The 20,521-nt window shown below is 49.2% G+C and overlaps 2 protein-coding genes across 2 annotated transcripts in view; both read left to right on the top strand.

The window, feature by feature from the left end:
• sptbn5 (spectrin, beta, non-erythrocytic 5) overlaps window positions 1-11,040 on the top strand; it is a 45,008-nt gene extending 33,968 nt beyond the window's left edge. The window contains 26 exon segments of the mRNA XM_061675497.1: window positions 164-310; window positions 385-522; window positions 660-827; window positions 1,356-1,444; window positions 1,524-1,710; window positions 1,917-1,985; window positions 2,052-2,195; window positions 2,326-2,522; window positions 2,613-2,817; window positions 2,898-3,077; window positions 3,684-3,764; window positions 3,766-3,840; window positions 4,873-5,090; window positions 5,211-5,415; window positions 5,840-5,859; window positions 6,299-6,425; window positions 6,427-6,477; window positions 6,540-6,647; window positions 6,720-7,778; window positions 7,846-7,914; window positions 7,994-8,029; window positions 8,031-8,078; window positions 9,849-9,949; window positions 10,140-10,259; window positions 10,330-10,451; window positions 10,562-11,040. Of these exon segments, the coding sequence (XP_061531481.1) occupies window positions 164-310; window positions 385-522; window positions 660-827; window positions 1,356-1,444; window positions 1,524-1,710; window positions 1,917-1,985; window positions 2,052-2,195; window positions 2,326-2,522; window positions 2,613-2,817; window positions 2,898-3,077; window positions 3,684-3,764; window positions 3,766-3,840; window positions 4,873-5,090; window positions 5,211-5,415; window positions 5,840-5,859; window positions 6,299-6,425; window positions 6,427-6,477; window positions 6,540-6,647; window positions 6,720-7,778; window positions 7,846-7,914; window positions 7,994-8,029; window positions 8,031-8,078; window positions 9,849-9,949; window positions 10,140-10,259; window positions 10,330-10,451; window positions 10,562-10,680 (4,083 nt within the window). The 3' untranslated portion in view covers window positions 10,681-11,040.
• A 6,411-nt stretch (window positions 11,041-17,451) lies between these two features.
• Window positions 17,452-19,372, top strand: foxg1a (forkhead box G1a). Its single transcript, XM_061675399.1, has 2 exons — window positions 17,452-17,611; window positions 17,684-19,372. The coding sequence occupies exons 1-2, from the start codon at window positions 17,471-17,473 to the stop codon at window positions 18,908-18,910; spliced, it is 1,368 nt and encodes a 455-aa protein (XP_061531383.1). The 5' UTR covers window positions 17,452-17,470; the 3' UTR covers window positions 18,911-19,372.
• The last annotated feature ends 1,149 nt before the right edge of the window (window positions 19,373-20,521 follow it).

The raw sequence follows: 20,521 nt of genomic DNA on the forward strand, positions 1-20,521 counted from the left end.
ACATTACCAGACCATAATGGACTCTAATGGACCAGACTTTGGGCGACTCTGGTGGACTTGACCAGACTGATCCTTCACTCTAGTAGACTTGACCAGACTCGAGTGGACTTGTGCTATCTGGTCTATGTGTATATGTATTTGTGTGTGTGTGTGTGTGTTTTAGGTGTGCGCGTGGCTGAATGAGCGTAACATATTGGCATCTGATGAGATATGGAGGGAACCAAGCAACCTTCAGGCAAAAGTGTTGAAACATCAGAGTTTCCAGGCAGAAATCCTAGCCAACCGCTACCGAGTGGACACTCTCACTGAGGTCTGCCGCCATCTTCGAGGAACACTTTTGTGAAAGTGACAGGAAGTGTATTATCACGTGCCCTTTCCTTTCAGGAAGCAGACAAACTGCTGGCTGATGGTGGTGCTCTTGAGGCCAAGGTGAGACCACGACTCAAGGAGGCGACTGAGGCCTGGGCCATTTTGGTGAGGAACTGTGAGGAGAAGAAGAACCGACTACAGGAGGCCTACCAGGTACTGACATACTGCAACAGACAAAAAAGCAACAGTCGCCGATGGAATTTCAGCTGTTTATTGAATGTGACAAACAGCCAAACACACATACACCAAAACGTAAATCAGAACCAAACGATCCAGTGCTTCCTCTCCAGGCACTGCAGTTCCAGCGCTCCCTGGATGACCTGGACCAGTTGGTGGACTCAGTGGAAAGGAACTTGGCCAACCATGACTGCGGGACTGACTTGCCATCAGTCAACAGGGTCCTGAAGACCCTGCAGGACCTCGAAGACCAGGTGGATGGACTCCGACCGAGACTGCAGGTGTTGTCTTCTTTATAAATTAAGGTCCCAAAGCCAGTTTCCCTTAGCGACATGAAATTTTGGATTGAAGCAACCATTTTAGGGTCATTTTTTTCCAGGTATCCTTGAAAAACCCCTTTGTCCAATCTTTTTCCTCTAGACGGATAAACAACGCTAAATTGCTCTAAAAATTTGGTTTCAGTATTGCATGTGCATGGAGCATGGCAGAAAATGTTGAGTATTATTTGTTTAAATTCAGCTCCTGAAACAACGAGTTTGATGATGAAATTGTGTTAGATATGAGTAGACCCACAAAAAAGCTTCAAGAAACCATGCCTGAGAAGTCACAGGATGTTTGCCCTGTTTGGTTTGAAGCAGCCATTTTCTGTCCATTTATAAGGCTACTATAAAGATGAACTAGTCCGAGAGAGTTTGTCCTTTTGCTACCAAATTCACATTACAGATACTAGACTATTTCAGTTTTTTTTAATTGCCTGTGGGCGAAGCTTGCCAACAAAGTTTGATGACTACCTTTTTTTCCCCCTGCAGGGTCTGATAGAGACGGTGGAGAACTTTCACTCGAGGGGAAACTTCCGGGCTGAGGAGCTCCAGAACCGTGTGACCAACACCATCCACAGGTCAGACACATCGCTGGAGTCCTTCCTGTGCACATATTTGGACTTGTTGAGTAATGTGTGTGTGTGTGTTTGTAAGCAGGTACAACAGCCTGTCCCAGCCGCTGCAGAGTCGCCGGGAGACGCTGGAGGCCTGGCAGCTCCTGTTCCAGTTCAGCCGTGACCAGGAGGAGGAGCTGGACTGGCTCAGACGGCGACTGACCACAGTCACCGCCTCTGACTATGGAGGCTCTCTGATCGGTAGCCAGCAGCTCCTCCATAAGCACCAGGTCAGGAACGTCCTCTAGACTGAGCAAGTCGCGTTTGTGTATGTTTTAGGTAGGTCCCAAGTCTTAACCTTCAAGTTTCAAGCAAGTCTCAGGTTACTGAGGCAAAAATCAAGCAAGTCAGGTGGAATCCCCACGAGATTTCAAGCAAGTCGAGTCAAATCTTGCTCACTCTCAACATGTTCAACTTCTGAAGTAAACATTTCCAGGTGCTGGTGCAGGAGTTCTCCAGCCGTGCCCCATTGGTCCAAGCAGTCCTTGAGGCAGGGCATAGCTTGGTAAAGGAAGCATGGTTTATAATTACTTGCTCGCCATGGCGTTCCTCACCTCTTGGTCGCCAATAGGTCAGAGGTCGCCATTTTGCGTCGCGGGACATCCAAGATCGCGTGGACCAGCTCAAACAACTCCACGGTGACCTGAAGACGGAGGCGGAGGCAAAGGGGAAACTCCTCCAGCAGGCGATCAGCATCCATGCTTTCCTAGCTGAGGTCATACCGCTTTTTTCTCGTTAAAAATGTGCTAAAATATTAGCTTAGGATTCTTGTTAAAGTCAAGACGTGAAACCAAAAACATGTAACAATCACCCAAAGTGCGAAATAACAATTTTGCTCCATGCAGGTTTGCGAGCTGCGGGTGTGGCTAGAAGAGCAGCAGCGGGTGTTAGAGAGCGCTGAGGTGGGTCACAGTGAGGAGGGGGCGGAAGCTCTGCGCAGGCGTCTGGACGTCGTGGACATCAACCTGAAAAACCAGAGGACCACTTTGGACCAGCTGCGTGAAAGAGGGCGAACTCTGCACCGCCTGCAGCATCCCAACAGGTCACAAACGTCTCAGACACACACATCATGACCAAATGTTTTTGTCTTTACATTTTTGTTGTCCTTATGTTGTCAATGCCACCCTCTCAGTCACGCGGTCAGCGAGTGTCTTCCGCTCGTGTTGGATCTCTTCGAGACAATCGAGCGTCTTAGCGTGTCTCGTCGCTCCGCCCTGGAGGAGCAGCTACGTGTGTTTGTGTTCCACCGTGAGGCCCAAGAACTGCAAACATGGTTGGACTCCAGGAAGGCAGCGGTGGACTCGCAGGACTGCGGACAAGACCTGGAGGACGTGGAGGTTTGAGACCATCAGAAATAGAAAGACATTGGTGTTCATTGGTCTTGAGTCGAACCAGCTCTGATCTCGTTTTCTCACAGGTTCTGCAGAAGAAGTTGGAGGTTCTGGTGTCAGAGGTCTCAGGTGTAGGTCGGAATCGGCTGGCCTTGTTACAGCAGCTCAGTGGAGGCCTGGAGCAGGACAGCCAGACCCGCAGGAGGGACCGAGAGCTCAGTGGACTGTGGGATGACCTGGAAGATGCCATCAGAACTAGAGAACAGGTACTACCCGGTATGACCTGGTCCCAGATCAGAAGGACAGTGCTCCTCAAAGAAGTTCACTCCAGTCACTCATCTTTGAACCCCCACCTGAAGGATATCACAAATCCAAAAGTAATCCTCTACCCAATCCACCACTCTAAATAGTCATCCCAGTTACATTTTATTTACTGCATAATGTTATTAGAGTTCACTATCAAATATCCATTTTTATTTTAAACACTTCAAAATCCAGTTTGTCTGGACAATTTTGTATACGTTTGCAGTACCACCTTTTTCACCCCTCATTTTGCTAATACTACAATCTTTCTACTTCTTCTTGCATGTTGAAGTGCAGTTCGGCATGACACGCCTCGTTCAGAAACTACAAATATTACATGAAATTGCTCCTTTGTCCAAATACGGATAAATGAGAAAACCAAAAAAGAAAAGCGAAAGTCTACAATGAAACCCATTCTACCCCAGATAGTATGGGTCATCCAGTAACATAACAAGGAATTAAAAAAAACTGTAGTCTTCATGGCTTTCAATTGGCCACATTATCCAGGACTTCCCGTCATCCTGCACGATCATTTTATGTCACCACGTAGAAAAAGTCTCTTCCTCCAGAACCTGCGGTCGGCTCGGAAGATGCACCAGTTCCATCACGACGCGGACGAGCTGAAGATCTGGATGGCCGAGAAGGAGGCCTGCGCTGGACTCGGACGAGCAGGACCGGGACCTCTGTGCCGTCCAGACCCGCCTGCAGCAGCACGAGGCTCTGGAGGTCAGGAACCGGACGCCGGTCGGGTCGGTCCGTATGCTAATGCTAGCAACAAACAAGTCACTGTCAGAGGCGTTGTGTCCACGTGCTAGCACCAGAGCTAATCTAAGATGTTAGCATGCTAATGTTTGATGTTTGTTTGCGGTAGAAACATTTCCCATCATGTATCGTGTCCTCATTTCAAAACTCAAAACCCTAACCCTGGCTTGAAATGCTAATTTTATCCTCCAACCTTAATTTGAAGACAGAAAATCCCGTCTTCAAACCCTGATTTGAAAACCTTAATCCTTGTTTGAAATCCTAATTTGATACGCGAACCTTAACTTGAAACGCCAACGCCGACTTGAAATCTTAATCATTCTTTGAAACCCTAACTTGAAACCCTCATTTGCAATCCTTACTCTTACTTGAACCCCTAGTTTGTTAGCCTAACCGTGGATTGAAACCATCATTTCAAACCCTAACCCTGATTAGAAATCCTACATTTAAATTCAAACCCTAAATGAATACCTAAACCTTAACTTGAAACCCTAACCGTAGTTGCAAATCCTAGTTTGATACCCTAACCTTAATTTGAAACCCCAACCCTGACTAGAAACATGAATCATTGTTTGAAACACTAAATTGAAACCTTCATTTTAAACCCTTACCCTTACTAAACTAAAACCCTAATTTGCTATCCTAACCCTGGACTGAACCCATGATTTCAAACCCTAACCTTGACTTGAAACCCTCCTTTGAAATCCTAAATCTGACTTGAAACCCTAGCTTGATACCTAAACCTTATTTTGAAACCCCAACCCTGACTTGAAACCCTAATTTGATAGCCTAACATTGGCTTGAAACCATCATTTCAAACCCAAAACCTGACTTGAAACCCTAATTTGATATTGTAAACCTAGGATGAAACCTTACCCTAACCTAATTTAAAACCGATACACTTGTTTGAAACCCCAATTTGATACCCAAACCTTATCTCGAAACCCTAATCCCGGTTTGCACCCCAGTTTGATACCCCAACCTTGTTTCCTTCAGCGAGACCTCGTGCTCATCTCTGCCGAGGTGACCCGGTTTGGGGAGGCGAGCGCCGCTCTGCGGGGCAGTCTTCCTGGTTCCGAAGGGTCCGCGAGCCGCAGGCTGGACGATCTTCGGTCGTCCTGCGCGGCCGTCCAGGACAAGGCCCGGCGGCGCCGCGCCGTACTGGTGCAGGCCCACGACGCGCACAAGTTCTTGGCCCTGTGGGGCCAGCTCATGTGGGTCCTCTTCTCTCTAGAACAAGCACAAATGTTGTAATCTTGACAAGAACAAAGAATTTTTTTCGAGAACAAAACGTTGAAGTTATGAAGTTATGATGTGTGTGCGCGCATGTGTAGGACGTGGCTGAGGGAGACGTCGGTGGCGGCGCGGGGCGAAGGCCGGCTCGGAGAGAGTCCGGGTGGCGATGGGTGCGAAGCGGATCAGAGCCTGAGGAGGCACCGAGAGTACCGAGTCCACCTGGAGAGACACACCCACAAGACTCGCCTTGTCAAGAGTGAAGCTCGGCGCCTCCTGCAGGACGGAAACTTCATGGCCAAAGAGGTAAGTGGCAATCACGAGGCCACAACCCCTCAAAACTACGTCGTCTAACCCTAATCTGAAACCTTAACCTTTTTTGAATCCCTAACCTAGGCTCGAAATCCTAACTTGACAATTTAAGACCTAACCCTTGTTTGAAACCCTATCCTTTCTTTAAAAGCCTAAACCTAATCCTTGTTTGAAACCAGCAACCATTTGAAGCCTTAACCTTTGTTCGATTATTACTATTATACTAATTCGACCCAAACGTTCGCTTAAAACCCTAATTTTAAACCCTAATTTGTAGCCTTAGCCTCTGTTTAAGACTAATTTGAAAACCAAAAATAATGTGAAACCTTAACCTCTGTTTGAAACTCCAATTCGACCGAACCTTTGGTTAAAACGCAATTCTTCAGTCATTTTTTCCCCCATTTTCAATAAACATCAGAACAATTCCAAACTTTCAAAGTCCCCTCTTGCACTAGCAAAACCGTTCCAGCACAAAGGCATACAGATCCACCATTCTGCAAGGCCATGCAGCTGAACAGGACAGGTTTCAAAACAAAACAAAACAAGCTCATTTGCAACCCAGATATTGTTTGAAACCCTAATTTCAAACCCAAAACCTGATGTGGAAACCTAGTCTTTCTATGAAGCCCTAATTTTCAGCCTTGAACTTGAAGTCGTAATTTGACCTGACGCTTTGCTTTAAACCCAAATTCGAAACCCTATCCTTTGTTTGAAACCCTAATTTGAACCTTTTTTTCAAACCATAATTTCAAACCTAAAAGTGAATATGGAAACCTAATCTTCATTTAGACCCCTCAATTGAAACCAAAAATTTGAACCCTTGATCTTTGTTTAAAACTCTAATTTGCAACCCTAACCCTGGTTTGAAACCCTACAGGTGGAAGAACGTGTGCAGTGAGCTGGAGGATCTTGAGTGTGTGATTTTGAAAACCTGGGAGGAGACGCACCGTGCGTACGAGGAGGACCTGGAGCTGAAGCGCCTCCAGAAGGATCTGGACCAGGCCTGAACGCTGGCTCAGCTCCTACGAGGACTCCCTGACCAGCGGCCACTACGGCGTGAGTCTCAAAACCGGAGTCCGCCACCATCATCTCCTTCACGTCTTCTGTTCCTCCTCCAGGATTCCGTGTCAGACGTGGTTGACCTCCTGAAGCGTCAGGAGGACCTGGAGGCCATGATCACTGCGCAGAGCGAATGCTTCGATACCCTCCAGAGGAAGACCACGCAGGTTTGTTCCTTACGTCACGATCAAGAAACATCAGGTAGGACTCTTCTCTACTTGCTCCTCTTCTCATCCCAGAGAGAAAGGAGGCTTGGTGTCCGTGGAAACGAGGAGAAGGCGCTCCTGGAGAGAAGAGCGCCGACCAGCATTTCGTCCTTCAGGATAGTGTCTGATCTAAAAACTCCAGGGATCTCCTTCTCCCGCGTCGGTGACACCAGCGGCGCTTCCAGAACGTCATGCAGTTGGTCTCGCAGCTCTGAGCAGGAGGAGGTGGTTGAGCAGGACACCAGCACCTCCAGACCACATCACAGATCTGATCACGAGGATCTCCTTGAGAGACGCCCTCCCGCCAGAACGTCATCTCTCCGGAAGATGTCTGATCTAAAAACTCCAGGGATCTCCTCCTACTCCAGAGTCAGTGAGACCGGCACCTCATTCAGAACTACTTCCAGTGGGTCTGGCAGTCCTGACCAGGAAGAGATGGAGGAGGACGCCAGCGCCCTCTGTCCACCTTGCAGATCTGATCACAAGGATCACCTTGAGAGAAGCCCTCCTGCCAGAGTTCAATCTCTCCAGAAAGCATCCAACCCAAAAATTCCAGGGATGTCCTCGTTCAAAGTCAGCCAGACCAGCACCTCGTCCAGTCCAACTCTCGACTCTGACAAGGCGGAGCTGCCGGATACTGCCAGCCGGAAGACGTTCGATCTAAAAGCTCCACAGAGCTTGTCCTCCTCGCAAGTAAGCGAGAGCAGTGCCTCCTCCAGAGTTCCCTCCAATCCACCTTGGACATTTGACCAGGAGGAGAAGGTCGAGGAGGAGGACACCAGCCCTTTGGTTCTATCCACCATGACACCTCCTGGACTTCCTCACTCCTCCTCTCTTCGTCCCTCAGTTAAACCTCCTTTGGCTCCCAAGCCCAGGGTGTCTCCTCCAGCGTGGAGATGCCGCAGTGAGCCTCCGATCCACCGGGAGGCGCCTCCCCTCCCGCCTGACTCCCCTGGGCCTATCAGAGAGCTCCTTGCTCGTCCGACTAGCAGACACCTCCAGGAACAGGATGCGCTCGGCGGACAACTTCCTGATCTGCTGGATTCTGCTCAAGTTCCTCCTGAAGAAGAAGCCGAAGAAAAAGCTGCTGAGGTGAGTCAGGATTTGAGTCACGCTTTCGTTGCCATGGAGATGCATCACTTTAGCTGTTGTTACCTAGGCAACAAGCAGGATGCTGGAGGGAACTCTGGAGATCAAACTGAATCGTGGAGGAGGCGGCGGAGCCAAGGTGAGAGCATTCTATGCACGCAGCCTGTTTATTGATTGGCCCGCTTGACTCTGAGTGTGATTGGCTGCTGGTGTGCCAGGGGCGGGGCCACTGGGAGGAAGTGTTTGCCGTGCTGCCAGGGAGGCCAACTGCGTTTATTCGAGGACCGAGAGGCCGCCAAACAGGTCGGGTAACCAGAGTTTGAAACCTTGATTTGAAACCCTACCCCTTGCTTGAAACCCTAATTTGAAAACCTTCCTTAACACCCTATCCCTGGCTTGAAACCCTAATTTTAAACACCAAACCTGTCTTGAAGTCTTTATTTGAAACTCTCTTTGTTTGAAACCATAACCTTGTTTCAAACCCTAACCAAGTCTTAAAACAGAACCCCAATTTGAAACTCGGGGTGTAACGAAACGTTTGAACAACGATTTGATTCGTGTCACGATTCGCGGTTCCCGATTCGATTCAAGGACGATCCCGGTTCATTTGGAACGATCCGTGCCGAAACGATTCAGTGGCTTGAAATCGATTCGAGTAACTTTCTAGGCCAAAATTCAAGCAGTGTTACGGTGAAATGAATACCTGGACAGTGCAGGTGAAATTTCCTAAAGTCCTTTTGTTTCTTGTGAAGGTATCAGCTAAAATGAATTACGGATATACAATAAACAACCAATGGTGGCAAATGCATTCACACTTGATTTGAATAAAGTGTGACTCACATCTCTTAACAGGTGGTTGACCTGCTACTTCTGGTGTTGTTTTTCAATCTAGAAAGGAAATGCAAACGTTAAGAATAAACATCCATCCATCCATCCATTTTCTGTTGCGCTTCTCCTCACGCCGGAGCCCATCCCAGCTCTGTTCGGGCGAGAGGCGGGGTCCACCCTGCATAAACACACCTGCTGTAATTGAACACAAAATACGTAATCCTCAAATGTTGCAATCATATTTATGACCGGCCAGTCGTGGTTCTGTAGCTGTAGTTTGCGGGATGTACAACTACCTGTTGCGTTATGCCGCAACGCGTCCGTGACGCAAGCTCAAGCGTGTTCGTGTTCACCAACATTTTAGCTCGCGTGCTGTCATGAGGAAAACCGACGGATGTTTGCCTCGCTTGCTTCTGGGATCTCGGTGACTGTACATCACCTTCGTGGCTTCAGGTTGCGTCTGAATATCCGATTTAAGCTTCGCAGGATGTTTTAGTCACGTTTAGCACTGTGATCAATGCGCCGTGCAGCGAGATGCGGTTTGCCACTCAAAAAAAACAACACTGTTTGATAATCCCATCATCCCCTGCGACGTCACAGACACGAAAGTTAATGGTGTGACGTCTTTCTCATTAAAAGTGCTAAAACACACACACACGCATCTGTCTTCAAGTCTGCCGTGCTTAAATGCTAGTCGATAATCTTTTAACACGATTTAAATGTATACCTTTTCGTCCGGAAGACTAACTATCTGAGCACGGATCGATCCAATTGGATCCTAGGAATATGAATCGATGCGTCGATATAACGAATGAATCGTTACACCCCTATTTGAAACCCTAATGTTTCACTCTAGCCCTTGCTCCTCTTGTTTGAAAGCCCAATTCCTGTTTACAAACCTAATCCACAACCCTATCCCTGACATGAATCCCTAATTTGAAACCGTAACCCTTGTTTGAAAAATGTCCCCAAGCTTGAAACTCTTGATTTAAACCCCTATTTTGAAGCCCAAACTCTGGATTGAAGCCCTAATTTGAAACCCTAACTTTGATTTGAAACCCTAATTTCACACCCTCACCTTCCCTTGAAACCTTAATGCAGGCTTGAAACTCTTAATTTGACGCCCTAACCCTTTCTTAATACCCAAATGTGAGACCCTGGTTGGAAAGCCCGAGCCTCCTAGCCTAGCCTGGCTAGCGATGGCGGCGCTGCCAGGGTGTTGACGTGTGTGCTGTCGTTCCTTAGGGTGCCACCAGGTGGCCTCCTGTCATCTTGCCGGGCGCCGTCTGCAAGGAAAACGCCGTTGCTGCTCAATTCAGGAGCAAAGACAACACGTTTACCGTCACGTCAGTACAACACGACAACCCCGCAACGCGCACACACGAGCCTTCAACGTGTGTGTGCACGCACGCTCACGTTTATGCATGTGTGTGTGTGTGTGTGTGTGTGTGTGTGTGCGCGCGCTTGTCTATTTGTGAGTGGATCCGTGCATGTGTCTGCGCATCTCTGTGTGCACGGTTGCGTATGTGTCTCCAGCCTGGACGACGGCTCTCAGTTTGTGTTCGCGGCGTCCTCTCGGGACCTCCGGCGGCTTTGGCTGAAGACGCTGCAGAGCCAAAGTCGTCACAGCCCCTCGGAGCCCTCCGACCCCTCGAGGTGACGACCCCTAACTTTCATTCAATGGGCCTCAGCTGTTTTGCTTTTTCTTGATATTTTTCCTTCCCAGACGTCACGGACACGAGAGCCCGGAGAGACGAGCGTCCCCGGAGGGCCGAGGCCCCCCCAAGCCCCCCCGCACGTACTACCGCACGCACCGCTACCCGCAGGGCGGCGAGGCCCTCGCCGAAGGTCGGGCAGCTGAGATTAGCCACGGGCTAACGGCTAATTCATGAATAAAGTCGTTGCGACTTTCATGCATGCTAATGTGTTAGCGTATTTTGTCGTTTGTCAATCACCAGGGCGACGTGACCCGCCCCCTTCAGTAGCTCCACCCCCGCCGCCGAAGCAGCCCGTCGTCAACGACAACGCTGGCAAAACCAAGATTTCCGCCTTTCAGCGGTTCTTTACCAAGAAGTAGAACTCTCCGACGATAACCCGGATAAAACATGAGCCACGTTTTCATCAAGTGCCTTTCTGATTCCTAACCATAAAAATCCGGGTTTTATTTTAACCCTAACCCTTCATTGTTCACTGAAAACCTCACATAATGAAGCAAAACTTCCCATTTTAACCCATTTTAATTTTGGGGCAATTTTAAACCTATTTAAGGGGTTTTGGCATTAATTACTCGCAAATATTTGCTGTTCAGTCAGCTTGACTTTAATTGCAGTGTCAAAGCAATGAAACTTCTCAACTCACTTCAACAAAGTTTATCAAGTGCCTGAATGATTCACAACAATAAAATGACAGTAGATTGTTTTGTTTTGTTTTGTTTTAACCTAGCCTCTGTTATTTGTTGAAAAACTCACCAATTTTGCTGTTTTTGTGCTCAGGACAAACCCCTGTCTAATACAAAAGCAGTGCCTTGGCGCCATCCTGTGGCATATATAAGCAAACTTAAGCATTTTAAAAATGTTTTTGGCATTTATCCATCTATCCATTTTCTACCGCTGATCCGAGGTCGGGTCGCGTGGGCAGCAGCCTCGGCAGGGACACCCAGACTTCCGTCTCCCCATCCAATTCATCCAGCTCTTCCGGGGGAGAACCCGAGACGTTCCCCGGCCAGCCGAAGGACGTAGTCTCCGCGGCGTGTTCTGGGTCGTCCCCGGGTCTCCTCCCAATGGGACGGGCCCGGAACACCTCGCCGGGGAGGTGTCCGAATCAGATGCCCCAGCCACCTCATCTGGCTCCTCTCAATGTGGAGGAGCAGCGGCTCTTCTCTGAGATACTCCCGGATGACCGAGCTGCTCAACCTATCGCTAAGGGAGAGCCCGGCCGGACACCCTGCGGAGGAAACTCATTTCGGCCACTTGTATCCGGGATCCAGGCGTGTCAACCAGGACAGCCCCACAACATCCAGAGCCTTGAGGAACTCCGGGCGAATCCCGCCCACCCCCGGGGCCCTACCACCGAGGAGCTTTTGAACCACCTCGGTGACCTCAAACCCAGAGATAGGAGAGCCCGCCTCAGAGAACCCAGACTCGGCTCCCTCATGGGAAGGCGTGTCGGTGGAATTGAGGAGGTCTTCGAAGTATTCTCCCCACCGACTCACAACGTCCCGAGTCGAGGTCAGCGGCGCCCCGTCCCCACTATACGCAGTGCTGATGGTGCACTGCTTTCCTCTCCTGAGACGCCGGATGGTGGACCAGAATTCCCTCAAAGCCGTCCAGAAGTCTTTCTCCATGGCCTCGTCGAACTCCTCCCACGCTCGAGTTTTTGCTTCAGCGACCACCAAAGCTGCATTCCGCTTGGCCGGCCGGTACCCATCGGCTGCCTCGGGAGTCCCACAGGCCAAAAAGGCCCGATAGGACTCCTTCTTCAGCTCGACGGCGTCCCTCACCGTTGGTGTCCACCAACGGGTTGCCTCAGCGATGGAGGCGCGGAACACGGTCCACTCGGACTCGATGTCCCCCGCCTCCCCCGGAACATGAGCAACGTTCTGTCGGAGGTGGGAGTTGAAACTCCTGACAGGGGATTCTGCAAGACGTTCCCAGCAGACCCTCACAATACATTTGGGCCTGCCAGGTCGGACCGGTATCGTCGTCGTATACCAGTTGGTGAGCGGTTGACTGCTCCGCCCCTCTCTTTACCAGAGTGTCCAAGACATGCGGCCGCAAGTCCGATGACACGACCGCAAAGTCGATCGTCGAACTGCGACCTAGGGTGTCCTGGTGCCAAGTGCACGTGTGGACACCCTTATGCTTGAACATGGTGTTCGTTATGGACAATCCGTGATGAGCACAGAAGCTCAATAACAGAACACCGCTCGGGTTCTGATCGGGGGGGGGGGGGCGTTCCTCCCAATCACACCCTTGCATAGGCACAAACAACAGTCAGGACTAACCCTAACCCAGGGGGACCCACGTTACCCTTTCGGGCTAGGCCCGGCCACCGGGCGCTCGCCTTCGAACCCCACCTCCAGGCCTGGCTCCAGAGGGGGGCCTTGGTGACCCGCGTCCGGGCAAGGGAAAACGTCTTCCTGAATTGTTTGTCGTCATAGGGGTTTTTGGAGCTGTGCTTGGTCTGGTCCCTCACCTAGGACCTGTTTGCCATGGGTGACCCTGCCAGGGCCATAAAGCCCCAGACAACTTAGCTCCTAGGGTCACTGGGACACACAAACCCCTCCACCACGATAAGGTGACAGCTCGAGGTTTTTTTTCAGCATTTATTCCTCGCAAATTTAATTACCTTTGTCAAAGTACTACTTATATCTAAATGAAACTCAACTCTCTTCAACATTGTTCCTCGGAACCAAGATCCCTCAAAATGGCGGCGAGGCACTGTTTGTGTCTGAATGGAACTCCTCAACTCACTTCAACATAGTTCCTTGACACTGAGATGCCACCAAAATAAGACGATGAGTACAGAAACAAACTAGCAGTTTTCCAGCCAATATCAGAGGGCAGGTTAAAAATATATATATTTTTTAAATAAGCTGAGTCGTTACATTTGCCAAAGTCGGACCACGAAAATTCATGCACTCTCTCGATAGTTATGATCCTTATCATTATCAGAATCAGAATCAGAATCAGAATCAGAAACTGCTCCTAAAAATGGTATTGAGCGGGCTTGGTGTATGTCGCTGTCAATCAAATATGGTGGGCGGTGCCAATGGAACACGCCTGTTAAGTCATCGGCTCGTAGTCACGTGACCTGTCATTCATGAACATAAATTAAAAGTTGAACCGCTGTCACAAAATCTTCATTTACAAAAAACACATGGGGTGACATCATCATTCATATAAATGACGTCACAACAGTTTTTTTCATCACTTTTGTCTCTTTAAGAAACTTAGCTAATTGGCATTCTTTATCCATATTTAATAACGACAAAAAGTCCATTTCAGGGTGTAGTTCAGCATTTGGCCACACGATGTCAGTGTCGCCCTTTGCAGAAGCTCCTGGGCGACGCTTGTACATAAGCAACGCAAACATATTACATACTTTTCATATTTTATGATCATTTTTCGAGCATCTAAAACAAAGGCAACACAACGTTGCGACAGAAACATTGAAATGTGATGTTCAGTGACAGAAAGAGGATCATTTATATTACAGATGATAATCCTTTGAGCAACAGTTGTGATTACAATTGCAGGAGTCACGTGTTTATGCATACGTTCCCATCTATAAATATTTTTGAACAAAATATTTGATAATGATATTTGTAAAGTGTCGAACCCAAGATTCGCGTTGTTCTTCCGTTGGCCGCTGGGAGGCGCCGTTGCTGTGCTCTAAAGGACGCCCTCGTGGAAAAAAGAAACGTTTGAGCAACCCACGGAAGTCGACTTCACATGTTTATGGAGACTTAACAAAGATTCAACTCAAATATTTGAATGCAAATATTTCGTATGAAGGCTTAACATGTTGATGATGATGAAATGAAATCTACTCTTAATATCAACACTGACACAAATACTTAACAAGATTTAACTAAAAGGCTTAACATGTTTATGAAGACTCAATGTGAAGAGTTAACCTTTGAAAAATGCTTAAGACCTAATGCAGAGACTACATATAAATACTTAAAATGAAGACTCATCATCAAGACGTAACATAGACTTCATAGGAAGACCTAATACAAAGTTAAACTGAATACGAAGACTACAAAGAGTCAACATGAAGACTTTACAGACTTAGGAAGATTTAATACACAGACTTTGTACAAGGACTTAACATAGCTTTCAAGCTATAATGAACAACTATTTTATTTTTTTTTTTTTAAGTTGTTTTCACACAAGCCACCGCAAGAGAAGATGACAATGCTGATTCTGATTATTACAGCTTCTGTCACGTGTGTGTGTGTGTGTGTGTGTGTGTGTGTGTGTGTGTGTGTGTGTGTGTGTGTGTGTGTGTGTGTGTGTGTGTGTGTGTGTGTGTGTGTGTGTGTGTGTGCGTGCGTGCGTGCGTGCGTGCGTGTGTGTGTGTGTTTTGTTTTAGCGGCACGGTGGACGACCGCTTAGCACATCTGCCTCACAGTTTTGAGGACCGGGGTTCAAATCCGGCCTGGCCTGTGTGGAGTTTGCATGTTCTCTCCGTGCCCGCGTGGCTTTTCTCCGGGTGCGCCGGTTTCCTCCCACATCCCAAAAACGTGCGTGCTTGCTCGTTCGATTGGAGACCCTAAATTGTCCGTAGGTGTGAACGATTGTTTGTTTCTACAGTCAAAAAAATGACTCACTGGATGAACACAAATCAATTTTGGGCACGTTTTCCATCCATTTTATTTGTGTAACTCCAATTCAAACTTAGTACTTGCGTGTAATGTAATAATAATATATACAAACCCGTTTTCTTAGTCTCAAATAAATAATTTTTGCGCTTAGCCTCCACCCCGATATATGTCCCGCAACACAAAATCTGCTATATACAACATATAGGAATGCCCCACAAACGACCCGCCCAAAGACGTTCAGCATAAAAGGAGTTGATCATTCCCGTACGTACGTGTACACTTTTTCCAGACCACGTTCTGCAGTTAAAACACGAGTTAAGAGTAACCACAAACACCAGTAGTCCTACTCCGACTCCATTCTAGTGTAGACCATCTTAGCAGTTGAACCTAGCATAGCTAGCTAGCTATAGCTATGCTAGCCCATAACGCCCGCCCAACTACGCTGACGGTCTTCGCCGCTCTTTTGGGAAAGCTTATTTGAAACAAACAAATAAAAACAATCTGTACTCACCAGGGAGGGAAACGACAGCCGTCTTTCTCCGCCACAAATTGTCGAATGTCGCCAAAGAAAGCGAGCTGAGCGCGCAAGGAGCAAGTGTCTGAGCGTTGCAACGGGCGGTCCCAATTCACGTTTCTAATTTGTTCGGAGTTCATCAATGGCAAAGGCAAACTATTACTTCAGCTCAACGAAAGGTACGTGTAGAAGTTTGTTTCGAAGTTTAGATTTGTTTTAGAAAATGAAACAAAAAAAGAAATCTGGGCTTGAATGATTTTGCCGAGTGTGGGCGCGGCCCGCGATTGGCCGGCGACCGGTTCAGGGCGTCGCCCGCCTCGCGCCCCGAGTCAGCTGGGATGGGCGCCGGCACGCCCGCGACCCTAAGGAGGAGAAGCGGTACGGAAAATGGATGGATGGATATATTTTTTATTTCGTGATTATCCTAAACATCCTAAAATGGCGTAGTGGAAATGATGTTCTTTCTGACACTATTCCTCATTTGCTGTGAGCTTTTTATTATTATTTGTGTGTGTGTTTTTTTTAACTTGTACATATGACAAGAAATTAAATTCTTTTGTAGCTAACCAGAGCATAAAACCCTCAGGTCCGACGAATACGCTCAAAGTTAAGACGAAGACTGGACCGCCTCCTGACTGATTTTGATTTTGATTTTGATTTTGTATTTTTCGGACCCCGTGGAGACGTTTGAAAACCCTTTCCCGCGTCCCGCCACGGTTCAAAGGTCATCTTCGTCGTGCTCGCGTCAGTTGCCATGACGACGCACGACCTTGGAGGCTCTCCGACGGGAACGAAACTCGGAGGAAACATTTAAGGTGTAAACAGGAAGTGGGAAGTTGTCATAGCAACAACAACCACAAGCGCAATTGTGCTAGCAAATGAATTTATGTACGTATATATATATATATATATATATATATATATATATTGTTCATGTTCTGACATCTTGTCGCTAAGTTTTACTTCTTTATATCTATTTAGTCTTTTTACTTTGACTCTGTAAGTTTGAAAACATTTTTGTACGTCATACTTTGCTGAAATAGGCTCGTGACTTTTCTCCATGTGCGCGCATCGTAAAAAATGTATTTGTACTTTTAGTGAAGGAGTTGAAGTTGTAAACAAAAACCTTCTTATCTTTGTGCTCGAGTACATTTTCAAGTTTGCACCTTTTTACTTTGGCAGTTAAATCAGTCCCAGTGAGTTGAACTTTCTACGTTTTGCACCGAAGTACATTTCCAAATGAGCACGTTTGACTTCCTCGAAGTTCAGAACTTCAATCAGTCGAAAATCGGTTTCTGAGTTTGGACTTTTTTGCGGGGTTCCATCAAGAGTTGAATGAGTACTTGGACTTCGCCTCGAGCATCTTAACTCCCGAGTCTGACTTGTTCGGGTTAACCCTTCACTGACCAAGCGTCACGTCATCGTTTGTTTCCCCCACTGCAAGCAACGACGGCGCCAGTTTTTAGCCGTCCAAAGTTTTGTTCCGAAGAGGCGCGCAGCCGCGGTGACGTCACAGCCACGCGCTCCGCGTTCGGATTTGACGTACTCCCGCACGCGCACGCGCACGGGCACCTTCCATGGTGCCGAATCAGACGAACGCGCTTTCCTCGTTTCGAGGCGCTCTTTTTCGGAACACGACTCGGTCGCCTCCGTCGGCCTCATCGTGCGCGACCCTTCGCCTCCTCGGCCGGCTCGCGATTGGCTGCGGGCCGCGAGCTCACGCGGCGCCGATTGGCCGAGGAGCAGGAAGGGCCAACCGATGCGTTGCGCCGCTGCGGCACGGCTGCCGAATTAATTGCTGCCTTCTGCGCGCGTGCGCGTGTTTGCCTTTTTCTCCCCAAAGCGCGCATGAAATAGTTTGTTGGGCTACAACTTCGCTACTCCGTCCATGCGTCCGTCCGTCCTTCCTTCCTTCCTCCCTCCCTCCCTCCCTCCCCACCTTCTTCCTCGCCTCCTCGCTCGCGCACTCGGCGGCGGCGGCGGCGGCGGCGGCGGCTCACTTCCGACTCGGCGCGCTCGGTGATGTTGGACATGGGCGAACGCAAAGAGCTGAAAATGATCCCCAAGCCGTCGTTCACCATCCACAGCCTGGTGCCCGAGGCCGTGCAGAGCGACAACCGCAACCACAGCCTCCGCCTCCACCATCACCACCTGCACAACCACGTCCACAACCTCCACAGCCACAGCCACAACCAGAACCACAACCACAACCAGAACCGCGGGGACGACGCCGAGCACAAGCCGGTGGCCGCCGCCGCCGCCGCCGCGCAGCAGCAGCAGCAGCAGGCGGAAGCCGACGGCGATACCGCAGCGGGGCCCGAATTAGGCTCGGCCGGCCCGGAAGCCCCCGAGGCGGCATCGGCGGCATCGGCGGCATCGGCGGCTTCGGCGGACAAGCCCGAAGACAAGAAGGAAGGAAAAGACGCAAAGGAGGCGGACAAGAAGGGCGGCGGCAAGTTCGAGAAGCCTCCGTTCTCGTACAACGCGCTGATCATGATGGCGATCCGCCAGAGTCCCGAGAAGCGGCTGACGCTCAACGGCATCTACGAGTTCATCATGAAGAACTTCCCGTACTACCGCGAGAACAAGCAGGGCTGGCAGAACTCCATCCGCCACAACCTGAGCCTCAACAAGTGCTTCGTCAAGGTGCCGCGCCACTACGACGACCCGGGCAAGGGCAACTACTGGATGCTGGACCCCAGCAGCGACGACGTCTTCATCGGCGGCACCACCGGCAAGCTGCGCCGGCGCTCCACCACCTCGCGGGCCAAGCTGGCCTTCAAGCGCGGCGCCCGCCTGGCGTCCGGCGGCCTCGCCTTCATGGAGCGGGCCGGCTCGCTCTACTGGCCGGTGTCGCCCTTCCTCTCGCTGCACCACCCGAGGGCGGCGGCGGCGGCGGCGGCGGCCGCGGCGGCGGGCGGCTACGGCGGGGCGGCGGCGGCCGCGGCGGCGGCTGCGGCGGCCGCGGCCGCCTACCCCGGCCACCCCATGTCCTACGGCGCCGGGCACCCGTTCCCCCCGCCGCCCAACGGCCTGAGCGTGGAGCGGCTGGTGGGCGGGGAGCTGCCCTACGCCGCCGCCGCCGCCACGCACCACCTGACGGCGGCGGCGCTGGCGGCCTCGGCGGTGCCCTGCGGCCTGTCGGTGCCGTGCTCCGGCGCCACCTACTCCCTCAACCCGTGCTCGGTCAACCTGCTGACCGCCGGCCAGACCGGCTACTTCTTCCCGCACGTCCCGGTGAGCGGCACGCCGGGCGGCGGCGGCGGCGGCGGCGGCGGCGGCGGCGGGGCCCAGATCGGCCGGGCCCCGGCCTCCGGCTCCCCGCAGGCCGCCTCCTGTGACTCTCTCAGGCCGCCCATGGGCGCCTCTCTGCCGGCCTTCCCGTCCGGACTGTCCGCCGGACTCTCTGACTATTTCACGCAGCAGAACCAGGCCTCCGCGCCCAACCCGCTCATCCACTAACGGAACGGAACCGGCAACTGTAAGTGGAACGTTTAGAAACAAAAACAACAACAAACAAAAAAAACAACAAACAAACAAACAACCGGGAAGTTCCCAGGTATTTTGTAATATTATTATTATTATTCTAATGATTGTTAATGTTATTGTTGCCGTTCTGGACTTGTGTGTTCATAGCGCGCGCGCGCGTCGCGTCTCCTAGAATGTTACTTTTGCTTCGTGTGGTTTTTTGCCCCCCAGCATTTACACTTGAACATGTTTCAGTATTAAACGTGACGCGGAGTTTTGATTTGGGAAAGTTCCAATTTGTGACTGAAGAAATGTCCAACTTAACACGCACGCGCACGCGCACCGAGCCTCCTGTTCTGTCTTTTTTTCTGGACTTTTTGTCTGCTGCTCTCGTGGACCCCAAAATGTTCTTCTGCTTGTCTTTCGACGTCTTCTTCTTTTCTCTATTTTTCTTTTTCGTCTCGTGTCGCTTTGACCTCAAAACAAAACAAGAGAGAGGAGAGGAAAATGTTGCAATTTTTACGAAATAAAGCTAGCTGACCTTGTTCAAATTCTTCTGTCTTCTTCCTTTTTTTTTTTTCTTTTGCTGACGTGCACGCGCATGTTGATATTTGTTTCAGCAAGCGAGAAAGAAATCAACAATGCGCGTCCTCGTATGTAGGTTAGCGGCACATCAAAGTGTGTCACACGGCTTCCGGTTTTGTTTTGTGGAACAAAAACGCGCGCGCTCGCTCGCTCGGTTTCGGTGCGCGTGCGTGCGTGCGAATTTGTGTCAGCCTATTTCTACATTCGAACAAACAAACAAAAAAAAAAGTGAGCAAGAGCATTTGCGCCGCGTGATGACGTCACATTGTTATTTCTTTTTGGTCTTTTGCAGAAATCAAAACAATCAAATGTTCCAAAGTGTGCTCTTATAACAATTTTTGTTCACAAATTCGTATTGTTCTTGATGTCAACATAGTTTGTCCTGAGCTTGAAAATAAAATCAATAGATTTAGTTTCTTCTGGAATTATTCTGCATTCATTTGCTACTAAAGCCTTTTTTTAAACAAAATACATTATTAATACATTTTGTCTGACTTACCCGAATAAAACAAATCTAAATGTATCTTTTGTGACTTCAAATATTTGATTTACTTCAAATCTTGATTTGTTTTTTTTTGGGTCACAGTGCCACATTGCATTTTGTTTTTGTTCTTTTAATTGCATTTTTAATTGTCTGCTGATTTTCACAAACAAACACCACAAAATGTCGACATGACGAGGAATTTAAATGATGCATTTTAAAAAAGACCGGAAGAGCTCAAGAACGAGAAGAAATATCAAAGTTCCAACGCGATTTGAAAGAAAACATTTGAGCAAGACGAAAACAAACAGGAACTTTTGATTTCAGGCTCGCAAATGACGTGAAACGTCGCGACTCAACGAGACATTTTGTTATTATTAGGATGATGATTATTGTTATTATTATGTTTGGAGTCAGTTACTGGTAGATATTGTAAACGTATATTTTGAATATTTGCGAGGCTGCTGTCCAATAAAGTAACAGAAGAAAGACAAATGTGAATTGTTCCCCATTTGCTCTCCGTAACCGGGAACGAACTT

Source organism: Phycodurus eques, chromosome 4, assembly GCF_024500275.1.
Source record: "Phycodurus eques isolate BA_2022a chromosome 4, UOR_Pequ_1.1, whole genome shotgun sequence".
In the NCBI taxonomy this organism is placed as follows: Eukaryota; Metazoa; Chordata; class Actinopteri; order Syngnathiformes; family Syngnathidae; genus Phycodurus; species Phycodurus eques.

Excerpts from the sequence above, each read along its gene's own strand:
- foxg1a (XM_061675399.1), top strand. The coding sequence starts at position 17,471 with ATGTTGGACATGGGCGAACGCAAAGAGCTGAAAATGATCCCCAAGCCG. Across the intron at positions 17,612-17,683 it reads ATCACCACCTGCACAACCAC|CACAAGCCGGTGGCCGCCGC; the intron begins GTCCACAACCTC and ends GACGACGCCGAG.